This window comes from Uranotaenia lowii, chromosome 2, assembly GCF_029784155.1.
Source record: "Uranotaenia lowii strain MFRU-FL chromosome 2, ASM2978415v1, whole genome shotgun sequence".
NCBI classification, from domain to species: Eukaryota; Metazoa; Arthropoda; class Insecta; order Diptera; family Culicidae; genus Uranotaenia; species Uranotaenia lowii.
The window spans coordinates 13,952,381-13,973,309 of NC_073692.1; the positions used below are offsets into that span (position 1 = coordinate 13,952,381).

Sequence of the window (20,929 nt, forward strand, 5' to 3'; positions counted from 1 at the left end):
GGAGTTATGAGATGGGTAAAGAGGTCCGTTCGGCGACCTACATTTTGATGCTAAAAAGATCTAAAGGATTTTTTTTAGAGAAATAAGGAAATATTTTGTTTTATATGTATTTATATGTATTATATTTTTGCTGAGAGCTAATGGAGCTGTCAAACTTTGAGAAGCTGACGTTGGCGCATTGATCGTATTAAAAACTCGATTAGGATTGTTCGATCTTCGGGAAAAGATCGATCTCCAAGATCGATTCAGATAAACCGTTCTGGGATCGATCCATCTAAAAAATCGGAGCTTGAAGATCGATCTCCGATTAATCGATCTTTTCCATTTGTAACAAGAGGGAACTGCGTTTTATTTAAATTATGCAAAAAAGACACAAAATTTCAAATTTGATCAATCCTTGTACATATGGAAAGAAAAAAATTCTAAGCGCTTTTATGTAAGGTGAACCGGAATTAATGTTTTTAAACAACACTAATCACAATCCAAATCTCACGGAAGGGCTTTGATATATTGAAGTAATGTACTGACAAGAAATATTTTAGAGATGAAACGAAATTATTTCAAGGTATTTTTATTAAGATTATTTAATGTATATGAGAAATATCGAACAAAATATGCGGGAAAAAAATCAAATTTATGAGTTTTTTGATTATCTTTCCGACACCTTACCAATAGGTAAATCGTCAGATGTAAACTAGTCAAGCTGTAACTCTAAAATTCAGTTGACTATATCAAATTTAGTTCGCTGCTAGTTTCTACAGCACAAAACGCTCATCGTGCCCCTATTGATGGTGCTCAAACTGCCCCTACAGTGTCTGATTTTCAGATATCGGCACAAAAATATAAAATGCATTTTAAACCTTTATATCTACGTTTTTCAAGTTTCATCCAGTCCATTGACTTTTTTAGTGTCTGAACACGAAACAATGATGTGTCTCACATATTATAGCTGTTTTCTATGATTAAATAAGCGTCCACCTTAAGGTGGCCAATATGCCCTTATTTTCTCTAAATAAGAACAAAAGATCGAAAAATCGAATCGAAAATAAACCGATCTAATCGTTTTTTTCCTGGTCGAAGAATCGACCCAAAAAATCGATAATCGAAGTTGAAAAGATCGATCTTTCAAGGATCGATTCAAGATCGACCAATCCTAAACTCGATACCAAATTGAAAGATATGATTTGACAAAAAATATTTTGCAAGATTGAACTTATAAAAACATAAGCATAACGGATTTTTTTTAAATCCCTTTTATGAAAAAAAAAAAAACACCTAATTGCACGAGTAAAATTATGAAGGATACTTATCATTGCGCAGCTTGTCTCTTTTAAGCGTTGGCTGTTCGAAGTACGTAAGGTCTTTTAAACGAAATGTATGTCTCGAACTCATGCATTAAATAGTCGAAAATTGATTTTATAGTGAAATTGGAAGTGTTTTTTTTTCATTTTCTCCCCACCCAAAGTGATTTCTCCCGATTGTATTCGCTTGCCAATGACATCTGTTTTCTGGATGATTCCACGTATAAAATTATATTTTTACGTTACTTGGAGCTTAGCGCTTATTAAAGGGAATGGTAAAATTAACTGTATTTTAAGCAGTTCCATCTATCAAGCCAGCCGGAGTACCTCGATAAGTGTATTTATTGGCGGACTTTTAGAAAGGAACAGCGATGGATCTGGGAGTAATTCACTAGCCGCGATTGCTCACATTTTTGGCCAAAAGCTTTCCCACGCTTGAGGAATAATTCGTAGCACTGTATCAAAATATTGCACATATCACAATAATTCTTCCCCGGGGTAATATTGATATCACTTATCAACTCAAATTAACAATTTCACGAACAAACCATTAATTTTTATTTATTTTTCCGGGACGCGAAAAAAATCACGTGCGATGTCATCCGGTCATCGCCTACTCCTCATTCGTAGAAGTGATAACGAATTGCACCATCAGTTCGAACAAAAAAGAAGATTTCCTAAAAAAAAAATTTCAAATTTTACAAACCATAAAAAAAATTTCAAAAAAATTTCTTTTCTTGTGAATAACGGAAATGATGTTTTTCATAGTCAATTTGAATATTCGCTCAAAAAAGCAAATCGATTAAAATATACAAATTATCAAAAAATGGTCAAGATTAAGTGAGGTACCTATTCAATTTTGGCTGGTTTGTGTATTTAAATCAACGGTGTTTGCTTTCCATTTTCATAAAACTCGTGAATTCGCTTTGATTCCCCTTTTATTAGAAATGTTTGCGTCAAACATTTGTCTTTATAAAAAATGCCCTGTGGCCAGTCTAAAAGATTTAAACTTCAAATTGGCCCGTTGCTTCGAAAGGTTGCTCACCCCTGGTTTTGATCGAATAACACATGGAAGAGGCTTTCAAAAAGGTAGAGGCTACCAAATAGGTAATTGATAAAAAAAAACATTCATTTCCGGTTTTTAATTTACTCTAAGCTCTAGTTTTTGAGAACTGCTTGTATAACAGTTGCCATTAGTTTGGATTATTGGATTAACAGATTTTGAAACATTCTGCACAAATAATAAGTTAAAATTATGATTGACTTTGGTTTTAAGCCGATTCAAGTAAATCCCATTTGAAGGCAGAGTTTGGTTTAAGAGGGCTAAATTTCACTTGTTTATATGTATGTTACATTTCGATTTTGAGAAAAAAAAACATAAATTTCTCCCCGGGTAACGAGAAACTGGAAAATACCGCATGCCATTCTATCTTGCATTGCTAAACTCTTTGAATCAATCATAAATGACAAAATCTATAAACAAGTAAAAAATATTGTAACCAGCAAACAACATGGATTTTTCAAAGGGCGCTCTACTGCATCAAATCTTCTCGAATTCGTTACATACGTAATCAATTCCATGTGCCAAGGCTTTCACGTTGAGGCTCTTTATACTGATTTCAGCAAAGCTTTTGACCGCATCGGACCGCACCTTTTGATTCTAAAATAAAAAAAATTGACTGTCATCCAAATCTTCTTTCTTGGCTTCAATCATACTTAACCGATCGAACACAAATTGTTCGTTTCAAAAACGAATTATCCAAACCCGTAGCTGTAACCTCCGGTGTGCCTCAGGGGTTTCATCTAGGACCTCTTCTTTTCATACTGTTCGTAAATGACATTTCCTTCATTCTAAAACGCATTGAATTACTTTTATATGTGCTGACGATATGAAACTTTTTTTGAAAATCAAAACAACCGAGGATGTTGAAGCGTTTCAAAACGAAACCAATTTGTTCTATGAATGGTGCAACAAAAGTCTTCTTCAATTGAACGTTAAAAATGCAACTCCATATCGTTTAGTAGAAAACAAATTTACCCACTCATTGAAACTAAATTAAGCAGTGAACCGGTACAAAAATGCCAAATTGTAAGAGATCTTGGTGTCATCTTGGATTTGAAACTTACGAAAATAAACTGGATCACATTTCCTCTTCCATCATACGAATCAAGTTGTAAGCTAATTGACATAGAACCTCTCAGTAAACGTAGGGAATTTTCTCAAATTTTGTTTTTAAATGATATTGTTACACAAAGAATAAACAGTCCTAAATTACTGTCAAAACTCCATTTTTGTGCACCCTCCCGTCCATTAAGAAACAAACAATTATTTTACATTAAATTTTATGACAAGGACTGTGCAAAATATCAACCCATTAATCAAATGATATACAAATACAATGCAGAAAGTGAAATTATAGACGTAACAATGAACAAAACACTATTAAAAATTGCATTTAAAAACAAATACATACTTACAACTACAAAATAATAGATAACATTAGTTTTAACTAGTTTTAAGTATTGTAATCTACGAAATTTGACGAAATAAATAAATAAATAAATAAAAAGATCGTTTTCCTGAATGATGATTTGCAAAAGGCTTTTGGTTAATTTGCTGAAAAAAAACCATAAAGTATTTTCCAGAGACGAACCATCTAAAAGCTCTAAAAGTCTCTTAATTTAATAAAGTAAAAAAAATGTAGATATAAGTTTTACATAAGATTAAGAAACAGTTTGGATCCCGAACTCAGATAAAGTTCTTCTCGAAATGTAAGCAACATTTATTTTAAATTTGTTACTCAACACAATAATGACATAATACGGAAAATCACAAACTGATTCTAAGAATCATTATTAAATAGCTCCGGTTATAAACAACAGTTGATTTTTTTGAATTGCCACCGCGATCTTTACATAAAACTAGAATTTCTTTCACTTAGCTAGATCGTGATGTAAGTTTGTTGCAGATTACAGTTTGCTTAACCTGTATAAGGCTAGGAATCTTATTCACTGTAGTAATGAATCAATATTTAAGTGCAGCGATTTCTACCTCATTTCACACTTCGGTGCTAAATAAACAATAAAAATTCTAAAGTGCAACTGATGTAATTCATCTCTTTTTGGTCATACCTAAACTTTTTGTATTGATTGATAGGTATATAAAGATATTGTAGTCGAATATCTGATCATGAGGTGTTTAAAATATATTTGAATTGACTGCATAAAAAACATGCGAATTTCTTTGTTCTATATGGACTAGGCACATCAATTGGTAAAGAACAACTGATCCGTGAGTCATCTACCTGTGGACCATACGGTGACGAACGAAAATACTTTCAAACATGTACGCTGATCGAATGTGAATAAGCGTCACGAAACCGTGACGCAGGACTTTCGATTGGTAGCCAAGTCAGTAGTGGACTAACGATTAAAATGGACACCAACAAAAAAGGAATAGAAAAGGAAACCTCTCCCAGAACGCGAGTCGAACGTCTGGAGGGAATGCTTAAGTCACTAAAGTCAACAGCCGGCGCGTGACCAGATTGTGATTGCAGTTTTTTTTTCCAGTTTTGTTCTTTGTCGATTTTTTTTTGTTTTCTTAACAGCACAGTGAACTTGTTCGCGCGCCACTGTCTCACTCGAGTGAGCCATTCAGTTAAAAGGGGTGGATTATGCGGAAGGAATTCTAATTCATTACCAGAATGGTGGGTGCGTGTGATTTTTTTTCAATCGAAGAAAAATCTTTAACAGTAGGGCACGCGCATGAAATTTAAACAAAGCAAAAGCGTGTGCTAGTTTATCAGGTGGCATAAGATCAGCGTTTCATCAATCGAATCGTTTTGGTTCATTGTTATCCACCTGAATGGAGGAAAGTATGCGTTGTGGTCTCATATTTAGCCGGCCGGTGTTTTTACTTCAGGTATTGCGGGTTAATTGGTCTCTAGATTAAATGTTTACCTAAGTTTATCTTTCAAGCTGGTTGCCCAAACTGATCATATTAGATGCAAAAATGGCGCAGCTGAGACCAAACCAATTCACAGAATCCAGAACCCAATTCAGATAATCTTTTGAAAGAGACATAAAATTTTACGCTAGTTTCCCAGAATCATCAAGGTTGAGTTAATGAGTTGTAAACAGAGGTTAAAATTACAATCGATTAAAAGTTTATGAACCATTAACACCTCCAAGTAATTTTTATATCAAGTCATCTTTTTTTCTCTTAATTTTTTCACTTAATCGAATAGGAAACGTTTTTTTTTTCAATACCTAATCAACCGGAACTTATTTCTGGTTTGCTTAATTTATTGAACTCTACAAATGATACTGTTAGATTAGCAAAAAAAATAATCCAAACCTGAAACAGTTAAGGAACGTTGCCAGCAACCACCGATGTGTAAAACTGGATTCGACTTTTTCCTGATTTTTGTTTTTGTCGAAACGAGTTGGGGTTTTTTTCTTCTTCAAACCACACTTGCATGACCAGCCGGCTGAAACGTCGATGAATGGTGTTTTTTTTGCTCTCGATTAATTTGTACAGTAAGTAAGGCAGCAATTCAGTTTTAAATTTAGTTTGAATTAGAATCTCGCGTAACTTTTGATTCTGTTGATGGAACTTTTTCGAAACTTCACAAATGCTATTTTTATTTTTCAAAAATCACCTCGCGAAATTTCAATGTTAGAAATTGGCCCTTGGTATGGTTTCCAGAAGTCATGAGGTGGAAACTTAATCGAAACATTGATTTCAAACTTAGTAAACAAGCTTTCAAATAAATTTAAAATGACAACTTTAACTGTAAATAGAATAATCTACTTATGTTGTTTGACTTTGCTGTTTCAATTAAAATGTTTCATATTTTATACTTTTGATAACATTATCAACTAATAACACTAGTTTACAGCATTTTCGAACTAAGTAAGCTGAAGATTACTTCTAAACGGTGATACGGTCAAAATTTGGTCAATATCAACTTGACGTATTTCGTTAAATTTTGCATTTAAAAAACCTGAACACCCCTCATTTTTAAGGTGTGTATGTGTAGAATGTTGCTCCTATTTTGATTTTGGAATTCACTCTTCAGTTGTCAAAATGCCGTCCAAGGAAGAAGAGCAGCGTATCAAAATTTTGCTCGCGCATCGCGAAAATCCAAGCTACTCGCACGCAAAGCTGGCAAAATCGCTAAAAGTTGCCAAATCAACCGTTACAAATGTAATAAAAGTGTTTGGGGAACGTTTGTCGACAGCCAGGAAGTCTGGATCGGGGAGAAATCGAAAACTGGAAGCCGCTGAGACGACAAAGAGAGTTGCCGGTAGTTTCAAGCGAAACCCTAATCTCTCTCCGAGATGCCGCAAATAAGCTGGGTGTATCGTCTACAACCGTGCATCGAGCCAAAAAACGAGCCGGACTATCGACTTACATGAAGGTAGTGACTCCAAATCGCGATGATAAACAAAATACGACGGCCAAAGCGCGATCCCGGAGGCTGTACACGACGATGCTGACGAAGTTTGACTGCGTGGTAATGGACGACGAAACCTACGTCAAAGCCGACTACATGAAGCTTCCGGGACAGGAGTTTTATACGGCAAAAGGAAGGGGAAAGGAAGCAGATATTTTCAAGCACATGAAACTGTCAAAGTTCCCGAAGAAATATCTGTGTAGTATTGTACTAAATCATACATATTACGTTTGACGGCTCAGAGCTCTGCACCTACTGACTGATTCGAGAGTATGAACATGAGGTTAGTTATACTGGAGAGAGCAACAGAGAACGACGTCATCTACGCGACGGCCCAAGCTCGATACTACATTTGACGACGAGGATGAAAATGTAAGTATTTCCGTAGAAATTTTTGGATAAAAAAGCTTGAGAAGTTGAATTCATGTAAGTTGAAATGGGTCAGTCGCTTAAATGCGGAAAGATTGGAAGTCTGACACCATTATGCGTAAAAGCAGGAACATGAAAATTGGAAGGAAATAGAACAGTCGCTTAAATGCGGATGACAGAAGGTTCTGTTCTATTCTGCGGGAGAGCAGGAAAAAAAAGAATCGCTTAAATGCGGATGAAAGAAAGAGGATGAAAGACGGCAGAGTGGAAAACACTGATATCGCTTAAATGCGGGTTCCCTGCTGGCTGCTATGCGAAAAGAAAGGAAAGATAATTAATAGATTTAAGAAGGAACGACGATGGTTGAACGAAAGAGAAAGAAAGTGCATTCAAAACAGAGTGAGATCAATGTGTGCAGAAATTCGAAGGCTTGTAAACTGGGCTGCCAGTTGACAATGTTTGACTTGGTTGGAAAATATCTTAGATAAATATTCTTCCATTCTCAAAAACGTGTAAATTATTGGGAAATCATGAGTTGAAAGATGGCAGATAAAATGTTGCAAGATCAAGGCCGAAATGTTTATTTGTGAGGATTGAGATTATGATTTTATAAGTTGCAAATGAATAATTGTGATCTGCAAGGAGCGTTATTAGGATAATGATGCTTGAAAAACAAAATAGAAAGGTAAACTTGAAAATTGAGTGAAAATGTTGAAGTTTTCAAAAGGAATTGGAATAAACAAAATTATAGGAGAAGAAATTAATAGGGAGTAAAAAGTGGAAAGTTGAACTTTAGAGGTCAAGAGGTGAAGATAGAAGTTGAAAAATATAATTTTATGTTTTGTATATTTGTTGAAAAGAGATTTCCTTGAAAGCACGAAGATGCAAGTTAAACTGGATATTAGAATTACAATTGGATGAAGAATAAACAGAAATATGAAACTTGCAGTCTTTTAGCAATTATTCCAAATTGAATCTGGAATAGGAAAAAATCTTTGATTGACAGCTTGTAGTTGAAATATGCTTAAAAATATTGGAAATATTGTATTCATAGTTGGATTTGAATGAGAGAAGTCAATGGATAAACAGGAAGTATGAAATTGAAGACTAAAGCTATGAAGAAATTTGTATGATGACTTCGGAAGCAAATGAGACTCAAAGCACAGATTAGATAGCTGATAGCAGAATTTGAATTAATGAAAATGCAATGCAAGAAATGAAACTCTGAAATGTGAGAATGGTACAATTATTGAAACGTGATCGGAAAAGTATTTCTGGTAGGTACTTATCCGTTAAAAGAACTTTGAAATTTGAATTTGTTAGTTGAAAACTGGTTTTTTTAATAAAGTTTGCAATTGGTTACTGGATTCTGAAAAGCATGAATCAAAGATAAAAGTTGGTAGTGGTTTGAAAGTTTAAAGTTCGAAGTTTATAGTTGATATTGAAATTGTGGTGTTGAACATATGAAAGTTGGAAGTAAAATACTGCAAGTAAAAAAAAAAAAAATCCGACAGGAAAATGCCAATCATATTAAGAAATATTGGAAATTTGAAAGTAATAGACGAAAATATAGAATCTTGCGAAGTTAATGTCGGGAGTAAATTTCTTAAAATTCAATTCCACTTAGAGATGGCATTTCTAAGAGGAAATTAAAACCGAAAATATGTAAATACAAGATTATATAAAGAGTCAGAAGTTATTAGTTTTTCGTTTGCTCTAGTTTGGTAATCAGAGTAGATCTGCTGAGATTAATGTTGTGAAGGAAAGCGTTAGCAGGATAATGGAGGGGCTCGTGATATAGCTCAGTTGGCAAGTCTGTTGTCTCCTGAGCAGATGTCCGCGAGTTTCGAGCCCAAGAGTAAACATCGAACACAGTTGTACCGGATAAGTTTTTCAATAACGATCCGCCAACTGTAACGTTGATAAAGTCGCGAATGCCATAACGATGGTAAAACGACTATAATCGAAACAAAAAAAAAAAAAAAAAAAAAAGGATAATGGAGAGAACACAGTCAGTCTGTTAATTATGTTAAAACGAGAATGTTCTCGGATTTACTGCAGAGATAAACGTCATGTTAGCCATGCCGGGAGAATGAAATTTGTTGAAATTTGTTGAACCGACATGATAGTGGAGAGTCTGGTAAACCACATTATTGTTAAGAAGTTTGGTGAGCCTTTTGATGGGAATGTTTCGGATTTTTATGGGTAAGAATGAATTCTTTGAGTTCGGGAGCCGTGTTTTTGACCGATGCGGGGATTTATTCGAAATCAGGTTTAGTTGGCATATGCGTCAGATGGCGTTCGATGACTCGAGAAATTAATTGTTGAACCTTATATTCTCGAATGTGTTTATGTAGGAAATCAAGCCTGTTTTAGGCTGATGTTAGCTAGTCACAGAGATGAAGATCAACGCACGAAGCCTTGATTCGATAGAAGAAACGGGATTTGCTCATATAGGGAGAACTGCTTGGCCGATTGACCTGTCAATTAACCGAACATGAACCATTAGACCGATGTTCAAAACCTGGTGATTAGATAAAGATAAACGGTTTACATACAGCCTCATAGAAGAAGGATTCATCGACCCGGGAAATTGGAACTTGTTTACTTAGGTATGGAAAAACTTACGATGAATAAATTTAATATTTTCTGGTTGTCCTAGTTGCTTTGAAAATTTCGGTGTGAGAGAGAGTTGGATGCTGTAAACTCGATCAAAGAGCGTTACAACAATGGTCATAGAATGTTGATAAAGCTCATGTTCAAGACTTATAAGTTTATAGTTATCGTTCGTTGGATAATCCGGCGACGTGATACTCGGATAGTTATGCTAAGGAGCTTAAAAACTGCTGCAGTGAAAATTTAAAAAAAAGGAATACGTGGGGGCGGATATGGATGAACTAATGATATAGTATAGAAGACCCTTTCTGTGTTGCCATAGAACAACTTTAACAGCACATCAACGGAGCTCAGCCCGTCGTTGAGTTCAGTAGCCACCATATCGACGTTAATAAAACGAAAACAGACTTCAGTGAGGTCATAAAGCGGTTAACTGGTTAACACAGATCTTGGCTTGGGTTTTTCGGCCAGCATTCATCAGTAGAAACGGTTCGGGGTCTATCAGCGAAGAGTTGGATTGATACGATTCCTTATTAGCCATAACAGGGCGGTGAAGTTAAACGGTGAACCATTCGGTTTTGGAAGTCACATTGGTACACAGCGATGTGAACTGGATATTTTCGTTGAATCAGTGACATCCGTCTTCTCGACAGTTCAGGGACTTTCTCAAGGATGCTTTTGGTCATGGTATACACAATGAAATGCTATCCAGTTGAACTTCTCGTAGAAGGATGTTAGAAGAGGAAAAAGAGAGAGAATGTGTTACTGTGAGTAACGTGAAGGTATGTCTGAATAGAATGAAGAGGCGAAAAAGAAAGAACAGTTGACCAGACGAGATATGTAGGAGAGTACTTAATCGAAGGCACGGCTTATCGTCATGGTTCAGTTATCTTCGTATCGCAGCAGTTCAAGGCAAACTGGCTTTCTGCGGCGAAGAAGGTGGCTGTACAAAATCTGACGACAGGGATTAAGCGTAAGGCCCGGCAATTCGGATTTGGAAAAGCGGAAGCCTAACTGAATATTTTTGCTGAATTTTATACTAATTAAACTTGAAACAGAAATTTAATTTGATTTTTTTAAATAAACGATTTCACCGATTTACACGCGTTTTCCCTTGACCAAATTTTGACCGTATCACCCTTTAAGGAGTATAAAGCATGATCATTGATAGCAGAATATTCAAACGACATTAGTGGCTAAAACTAAATGTTTGTTACAAAACCAAATTTTATGTTCCAGGGTAGCTTTAATTACTATGGTTTTTTCGTATCTCAACATCCTCTAAATTATTGTTTTGATGCCAATAAGCACAGAAGGCTTAAAACATCAATAACAGCAATTTTTTGCTTGGACTGAATTAAACGTTTTTGAACGTTTTCTTTCAAAATCGAATTTACCGTCAACGGGGGCAACATGCAACAATTTTCAACTTCAATGGCTTCTAAAATCTTAATGCTTACAGATAATCAAAAGTTTTAAGATTGATGGGACACCAAACTGACGTAGTCAAAAACATGCGATTTTCACCCTACTAAGAAAAAGGGGTAAGTTGCAAAAAACTCTGTAATTAATGAAAAATCAAACGAAAACGTATGAAAATTTTTTCTGTCTAAAATGTTTTTAAGAAAAAAGTGTTAATCCGCTGCATAAAATTAGGGGTAAAAAATACTACCAAATATTCTATTACCTTAAATCATGTAAGGGGCTATTCAAATATTACGTAACGAATTTGGGGGGGGGGGGGGGAGGGGGTATAGCAGTTTGTTACGGTCAGTGGATTCTGGATAGAAAATCTGAAACAAATGTGTTACGTAGGGGGGAGGGGTGGTTGAAAATGATCGAAAATTGCGTTATGTAATATTTGAACGGCCCCTAAATAAATCTTAGGATGGATGAAATTTTAATGTTAACAAACGCATAATGCAAAACAATCATATCCAGGCATATGGAAACCGATTTATGAGATTTAGTTCTGATTTGCATTTAGTTGCATTTTGCCCCAGTCAGCTAATTGAATTATAAAAATATTTATTTCAAAAACTTGGTGATTGTTCGAAAAATATTTATACGCCAACAGTATTGGTATTGGATAATGAAAACAATATAAAGTTTGTAGGTGATATCATTAAGCCAATCCGTCATACTAGGTAAAGTTTTTTACGGCATCGAAAAATGTGAAAATTTGTACATCTATTGCTCGATTTTGTAATTTTTTTATGAGAATCAAAAATTTTAAAAAACTCTTTCACGATGTTAAAAACTATGTCATCATCAATTTGTTATCATTCAATGATAACTTTATTACAGTATATTGAAATAAAAATTGAATGAGTGTTGTGGTATACGAATGTTGCTAACACTGCTTTTGCATGTTGCCCCGTTTGACGGTACTCAAAAGATGGGCAATGTTGATGCTTACATTTAGGGGCAAAAATTATAAACATTTCACAATATTTTCTGGCATCAAAAATAAATGAAATTTTATCTTCATGCAATTCCCTAGGTCCTCCCACTGTTCCTATGTTCTTTTTTTTTCACCCAAACTTAACCATTTGATAGGGTTTTTAGCCATTTGTTTTATAACTCTAAAACTATACCTTTACAAAGGAAAAAAGTTAAACTTTCATATAAAACAACCCATTTGCTTCTAAATGCTATCATCATCAACAGTAGAGGTTTTTCTTGTGAGTCTTTGAAAAAAAAAACAAATATTTTAAAACTTTAAACTAATATAAAAAAATTCCAACTACAAACAAAATTTAGCCTATTTGAAACTCAATTTAAAGGCTTTCAAACGTAGCAAACAGTTTTGAGATAATTTAACTTAAGACTTAGTTAATGATGATTATCTGCAAAAATTTCGTGTTGATCAAAGTTAGCCCGGTGATCAAAGTTCCCCCAGATTACGGTACTTTTTTTTTCCTAAATTTCATATTTGGATCATAACTTAAAAACTTTTCAATTGAGATTTTTTGAATTTTATTTTCGGATTCAGTGCTTGATTTCACATTAAAAATTTGGATTAGTCGATGAAGTTCACGATTAAAAAAAAATCTAAACTAGTGTAATTTATCCAGCATTAAGAATAAAAAAAAGCCAATGTTCTAGTACATTTTGTCGGTTGCCGGTTTCCTTTCCTGCTTTAACAGCGAACTTTTCACATTCACTACAAATTGCTATCCACTTTTTTCTTCTGGTGTTGCTGTTGCAACTTTGTTGGCTTCGATACCGGTACTCGCCATAATCCTTGTAATCTGGTTCACGTTTGCTAGAATCTCAATTCAACTCATTATTCAGCTTGTAGGAGCTTGTAGAATATCCAGTAAAATTGAATCGTAGAGCTGTATGTTAAAAAATGAATATTTTCGTTTGTTAATTACGGGCATTGAGATCTAGCCTTAGAATTGAACCTATTTCCAAAATGATCCAAATTTTATTTGAGTGTCTTATGTTTTAAAAGGGCACGAAGCCTTTGCTTCGTGCCGCAAGCCGAAATGTGCCGGGATAAGGACGGGGGTATCCTGACGGACAATCGTGAGGTGATCAAAAGGTGGAAGCAGCACTTCGATGAACACCTGAACGGCGCACATGCAGGAGATCAAGACGGTGGGGGAAGGTACATCGCCGGCGTAGCCAACGACGAAGACGAGCCACTCCCAACGATGAGTGAAGTTAAGGAAGCCATTCGCCAGCTGAATAGAAACAAGTCGGCTGGAAAGGATGGCATCGCAGCGGAACTCATCAAAATGGGCCCGGACAGGTTGGCCGATTGCCTACACCGGTTGATAATCCGGATCTGGGACATTGAACAGCTACCGGAGGAGTGGAAGGAGGGGGTAATATGCCCCATCTACAAGAAGGGCGACAAATTGGACTGTGAGAACTACCGAGCGATCACTGTCCTCAATGCCGCCTACAAAGTGTTGTCCCGAATCCTACTCCGCCGCCTAACGCCACAAGCAAACAGATTCGTGGGAAGTCATCAGGCCGGCTTCATGGAGGGACGGTCTACGACGGACCAGATATTCACATTAAGGCAAATCCTCCAAAAATGCCGTGAACACCAAGTCCCTACGCATCATCTATTCATCGACTTCAAAGCCGCATACGACACGATCGACCGTAACGAGCTATGGAAAATCATGGACGAGAACGGCTTTTCCGGGAAGCTGATCAGACTGATCAAGGCGACGATGGATGGAACGCAGTGCTGTGTGCGGATTTCGGGTGAATTGTCGAGTTCATTCGAATCGCGCAGGGGGCTTCGACAAGGTGATGGTCTATCCTGCATGATGTTCAACGTGGCGCTAGAAGGTGTTATTCGACGAGCGGTGGGCGAAATGCGGGGCACGATTTTCAACAGATCCAGTCAACTTATCTGCTTTGCCGATGACATTGATATAGTCGGCAGATCATCTGTGGCGGTGGAGGAGATCTACCGCAAACTGAAACGCGAAGCAGGAAGGATTGGGTTGATGATTAATACGTCCAAGACGAAGTACATGCTGGCCTGCGGATCCGAGACCGACCGAACCCGCTTGTCCAGTAATAACAAGGTCACGATCGACGGCGACGAGCTGGAGATAGTCGAAGACTTTGTCTATCTCGGCTCACTGGTGACCGCAGACAATGACACCAGCCGTGAGATCCGGAGGCGAATTATCAGCGGAAGTCGTGCCTACTATGGACTCCACAAGCAACTGCGGTCGAGAAGACTTAGCCCTCGCACAAAGTGTAACCTGTATATGACGCTTATTAGACCGGTTGTTCTCTACGGGCACGAGACATGGATATTGCTCGAGGAGGACCTGCGTACACTCGGAGTATTCGAGCGACGAGTGTTAAGAACCATCTTTGGCGGCGTACAGGAGAACGGAGTGTGGAGGCGAAGGATGAACCACGAGCTCGCGCGACTCTACGGCGAACCCAGTATCCAGAAGGTGGTTAAGGCTGGCCGGATACGCTGGGCAGGACATGTTGCGAGAATGCCGGACGACTGTCCTGCAAAACAGGTGTTCGCTACGAATCCGGTAGGAACAAGACGAGCGGGGGCGCAACGAGCGAGGTGGTTAGACCAAGTGGAGCGTGATCTGGCGAACGTGGGGTGCCCGAGAAATTGGAGAACGGTTGCTATGAACCGAGTGAATTTTAGGAATTATGTTCGTCAAGTTATGTCGTAAGACGGAATACTATGTAAATAAAAAAAAAAAAAATAAATGTTTTAAAAGGTTTCATTAAAAACTGATAAATTCCTCACAAATAACCCCTTAGTTTTATTTATATAATCAAAAAACTCTGTTTGAATTCAATTGGTGTTCATACGTTGAAAACAATAAAAAAAAACTTGCCTTATACATTATTGGATTTTGTAAAAAATTTGAAATTGTAAAAAACTGGTTTCTTCATACAAGGCAAAAAAGGAATTCTATTGATACTTCGGTACCTGAAATTTTAGATCAGGATCAATTTTGAAATAATTGAATCTGAATTTTCAGTTGTTGAAATACTTACCCGAGGATCTATTCTGAAAATTTGGAATTAATCTTTTGAGTTGAAAATCAACCTCTTACTTACTGTATGTAAAACTTAGATCATTTAGAAATGAGACACTTTGTTTCGTTGATATTGAAGTTCCCTGTAATCGGAAATACAAAATTTCAACAGCATTGTGTTGCCTGTAAAAAGTACTATCTTTCCCATTTTTTTCAAAACAAATTCATTCATTCGCATTACGGCCCTATGCACCGGAGGATCGACGCGGGAACATTAAGTAAGTAAGTAATTGACGCATTTCCAAGATATTTACGATGCAATTTAAAAAGAAAAAAAAAATGCATAGTATGCTTCAAAATCCATCATTATCAAATTGAGAGCTAACAAAGCCGTTGCTTGTACCTAAAATTACTACAGTAAAAACCCGATTTTATCACCACCATGATGAATTTTAGAGTGATAAATCGGGGGGAGTGATAAAGTCGGGAGATTTTGAAAAAATGATTTTAATCCGTCTTTATCTAATAAATTACTGCAAAAAACTCATATTATCCCATTTAAACAGTGTAGAGGTTTTGTAGTAGATATTCCCTTTTTTGACATACTACTAGTTAAAGGTCCTTTTTACATCAAAACATCATACAATATTGGTTTTACGCATCTTTAAACATCTTGTTTCGACCGGAGGCATCAGAAAAATTAAATGATCTTAAATGGTTCAAATCCTAATGATCTAATTATTTCTTTGGTTATAGTTTACTGAAGATAAGATTCAAAGCTTCCGTTTAAATCAAAATTAAAAAAATTAATGTACCTGTCACATATTTCGCCTCTAAAAATGCCTGGATGACTCGAATGATTTTACAAAACTGGTTCCCCCCGGACTTCGTACCAGCAGTACGCAAATTTTCAGCCGAAATGTCTATTCCTCCTAAAGCTGTGTTGTTACTGGATAATTGCTCAGCACATCATATGAATGATGAGCTAAAAAGCGATGATGGTTTGATAACTGTTTTTATGCCTCCAAATGTGACTGCAGTGATTCAACCCATGGACCAGAATGTAATTCAGAACTGTAAAGTTTCCAGAGTAAACTAAAATATCGTCAAAAACTTTTGCTACATGTCATGACTCGCGAAATCGATATCGGTCAAAGTTTGAAGGGCATAACGTTGAGATAATTTATGTTTCTGGAAGCACGATGCTTGGAATGAAATAATGCGTACAGTAGTTCAGTAGTCATGGAAGAAAATTTGAATTATTTTAAATAACGAACTCGTTCACGAAGATGTTGTTCCCTTGATCCATTTGATTGATGTTTACAACCGCTATGAAACTATTTTGCCACAGGACCCTGAGGAGAGATATGTATGTAAAGCTTTTACGGATGAACAAATTCTGAACATGACGCTGGATGATCAGTCAGCATTAAACGAGCCCCTCGAATCATTGGAGCCATTAAAAATTTCGGATGTAGCACCAGACTCAGAATCAGCGGTATCTACCCCAAACGTTCAATAGAAAATGATGACAAAATCGGGTGAAAAAATGAGACAAATTTTTGTTGCATTTCGGAACAAATTTGTTCGCTTCCCTTGCGAGGGCTTTGAGCTTTAAAAAATCGAGTCAGAGGGGCGATGAACGAAAAATTTTGAAGACCAATGCTCTAGAATGCCACAAGATTCAAGTTTTGGAGTGGAGCACATGATCGGAAACTACGGTAAAGGGTCAGAAAGTCAAAGCTCAAATGCTTCGTTTCAAATTATGTACAAGCAACAACTAAGTGAAGATCGCAGAAATGCTTAGCAAATTTGTCTCCGAGAGGCTGGAGATGTTCCTAACTATCAGTCAATTGAACAAAGTCTCAAAAAACAAAACCTTTCAAAACGATTGAATGCACCAAAACGCTATTAGGTTCTCTCAAAAGATAAGTAGTTATAGGGCAAAAATGTAGCGAAAATTGAAGAAGCAGTCATCTTCAACACAGGTTAGACGAATTATTAGAGGAAAAAACTGATCAACTTCATGACTGATTGAAGGTCGAAATACTTTCTATAAAAAAACGATAAATTTTTTTTAATTTTTTTCATGAATTATAATAAGAATACCTTCATTTCCTTCTCGGAAAGAATTCTGATCAAACGAATGTTTTCAAGATACACGCATTCGAATCTGTCTTATTTCTAAATGTAATCAAAAATGCTAGTTTATCTCTAACACATTTAAGTACAACTCAATAAAAGATTCGAGAATTATGATAGATTCTTACACCAAAGACGATAGAACATTTATTAAACTTACATAAATTTCTGTAGATAATGGTTGTACAACGTAATAAAGCCAGCCGGAGTGTCTCGGCAAATTTTGAATCAATGGTCTGGTATTCAGGTACCTTTCCATGATTTTTTATTTGTTTCGAACAGTTGGAAGGGAGTGAGATGAGTCAAACCTGTCCCAAACCAGTGGTAACGGACCCCTTGGTAGTGCTGCAATTATTGTTGATGAGTTAAGCATGAACAATATTTGAATGTGCGATTGAGACTTCCCGTACCGCCTCGGGTCGAAAGACCTATCAGTCACTGGTGGGTTTTCATACATACATACATACATACATAATGGTTGTACAACGTTTTTAATTTTTGTTAAATCTTGAAGAAAATGTTCTTAAAAAAATAATGTTTTATTGATTCCAATAAGCAATGGAAATTAAAATTTTACCAAATTTTTCTAGTAGCAATTTTGAAAATCAGAAATTTCAGCAATTGCATGGAAAGTGGATCCAAAGTATAAAATTTGTACGAGAGAGAGATAGCCCCTTTTTTCATTCATCTAGAAATAACTACATAGCTAACAGTGTTTAATTTGTATACGTAATAATTTTTAGCAAAAATATGTTAAATTCAGTAATTTTAAATCTTATCTAAATATTCAACAGAATTTCCTTACTGTGGGTGGTGTAACGTCTTTTGGTAGGTCGGAATGAATCGCTCACTCTAAAACGCCGCAAAGTAGGCAATAAAATTCGTACCAGCTGCAATGGATAACAGCTTCTGTTCCCGAGATCACAAATTGCCAACTCAGTATGTCGCGTTCCCTAAGCAAGACGTGGTCTGACTGACGTCACTCTACTACTATGGTACTTATTGCTAACTGTTGTTTAACAAACTATATTAGCTCATGTTCACCCGCTAGATGCTAGAACGAAGAATGTTTGACCAATGTGGTAAGCAGCGGGCAAAATTAAGCAAACTCGTGTGAAATGGCGTTTCCGACACGTGCTGCAGCTTATGGGGAATGATGTGCGAACAAATTTGCCCCTAATGTGGCGAAGAATTAATCTAATGAATGGTTGTTATTGAATCCAATTGAGTTGAATGAATTGAATGAATGTCTCCGGGGAAATTAGTTGTGAATAATTATTGAGGAGAAACACTGTTTTTGGACTGACTGATAGGTAAGGTTCGTCGTTTTGTTATGTTGAAGTCTTTTGTTTAAATCACATGATATCTTGCTGTCTGCGATTCAATTAAAGGTTTATCATCGATATGCATACAAAATTGTCAATTATTTTAGGAATTTGTATAAATAAATTTGTGAAATATACCTATCCGAAGACGTTCTTAAAGCGCAGAGCTGTTACAGACAGTTTTTTTTCAAAGCGATGCCTGCGGATGTTTGTTGAATCGTTTTCAAACAGAGAAGCACCAAAATATTTACCGGTCAACAAAACCTAAGTCTCACTTCAAGTCATTTGCAATCGGGGTGGTAGTTGTAAAAAACACACATAATTCCAGCTGTTGACAAACGGAATTCCGTTCTACCATTCTGTGTTGATTTTGATCTTTAACCTATTTGGTGTTTTTGATTCTCTTTCTAGAACCGATCCTCAGCGTGTGCAAACGATCGGATGACAAACTGGAGCAGTGCGTCATCGAAGTGATCGACCGGATACGGCCAAATCTAGCCAGTGGAAGCTATGGTTCGGAAAAAACTCACCCATCCCTGGAACCGGTGGTGTTCGAGCAAATCGGCATTCAGCGGGGTCCATCGTTTTCTGCCAACTTCTCGAACCTGAATATCTTCGGATCGAGCAAGTTTATCATCAAAAAGATCAAGTACGGATTCAAGACATTTTTTCAATTGATTTGAATGATAACACTTGATGGTTTTTGCAGGATCGATCCAGTATCAAAGAGGATTAATTCAAGTGTCATACTTCCTCAGCTGGATGTCAACGGAAAATATGGCATCAACATGAACATCCTCGTTTTGAGAATATCCGGAAAGGGTGATATCAAATGTCAACTGAGTAAGTATAAAATTGTAAAATAGAATAGTTGTCTTTAAAAACACTTCAATACATGTAAATTTGAAAAAAAAACTTAAAGAATGAAGAAGTAAAATAATCTCAGCAAGACTGTTAGAGTACATGACTTCCGATTGTCAGCAGATTTGAAAAACCAGCTTAAATGAAAGGTTGAATTGCTATAATCATTGACCGAAGGCCGCAAGCCGAAATATGTTCGGCTGATAGTCACTATGCCACATGGGTTATCAGGCCGAAACATGTCCGGCCAAACAGGACATTAGGCCGAATGGGACATAGTATTTAAGGTTATTTGGCCGAAGGATGCTCGATCGAATGAAGGATGGATGCTAAGTTGATTTGATATTCTTTGACCTTCATCTGCATGACTGGTGGGTCCGAACGATCCTTACGCCGATGAGATGTTAGGTCGAATGGTTATTGGGCAAATTGATGGCTAGGCAGAACAAAAGTTAGGCTAATTGGATGTCTACCGTAAATTTGACCTTACGGCTATTCGGCAAAACCATCTAAAATTTATTTTGTCCGGCATAAGCTTGCCAGATTGTCGAAGTTTTTTCCGGGTTTGCCCGGATATTTTATACAAAATTTGGGAACAGTCGGGTCCAGCCCAGCTGCCCGGATTTTATTGAAAAAGGCATGATTTTGCTCGAGTTTATTCACTATAATGAAACAAAACTAAATAGTAAAACATATAGTGATGTAAAAGGATTAAATTTATGCGCCCAAAATTAATATTTTTGAGCAAGTTTTATAAAAAATAGTCTCGATTTGAAGTCTGTTGATAAGATTTCAATTTTTTTTTGTTGAGTTATTTTCTGGTTTTGACCGAATTTTCCCGGATATTGCCCGAATTTTTGACCGATCATTTTGAAATCAAGTGCCCGGCTTTTGTCCGGTTTTAAGATAAAATAGTCCGAATTTGCCCGGTCCGGATTTGTGCTGGTAACCTTGTTGTCAAGCAGCGGCTAGCCAAGGCAAGGTATTCTAAGAGAACGAAACCTCAGGATCAACTGGCTTTTGGGTAACCAAGGACCTTCACGGATAAAATACAGAAAACCGGAAATTTCATGTTTATGTGGCGTGTTATCTGTGTGTACAATAAACAATTTTTGTTTGTAATGTTGCGTGTTTAAACTCACTAACCGTGGTTGTGCTGCATTTGCTGTTGCGTCGCGACGTCGTGGGTCCGGAAATCCAGTTCCGAAAGCAGGATGACCGTCAATATAATGGCGTATTGACGAGGTGCCGAAACCGTCGGCGTTAGCGAGCGTTGCTGGACTCGGTCGTTAGAGGCGTTCATTTTGTTGGCGGTTAATCCCCGTTAGTTCCCCGTATCCGGACAGGCCGAGAAGGGGAGTCCT

The 20,929-nt window shown here is 36.7% G+C and overlaps 1 protein-coding gene across 1 annotated transcript in view; it reads left to right on the forward strand.

Moving 5' to 3' along the window:
* Positions 1 to 20,929, forward strand: part of LOC129741078 (uncharacterized) — a 45,083-nt gene that overhangs the window by 5,250 nt on the left and 18,904 nt on the right. The window contains exons 2-3 of the mRNA XM_055732777.1: positions 19,116 to 19,353; positions 19,414 to 19,547. Of these exons, the coding sequence (XP_055588752.1) occupies positions 19,116 to 19,353; positions 19,414 to 19,547 (372 nt within the window). The remainder of the gene's footprint in view (positions 1 to 19,115; positions 19,354 to 19,413; positions 19,548 to 20,929) is intronic.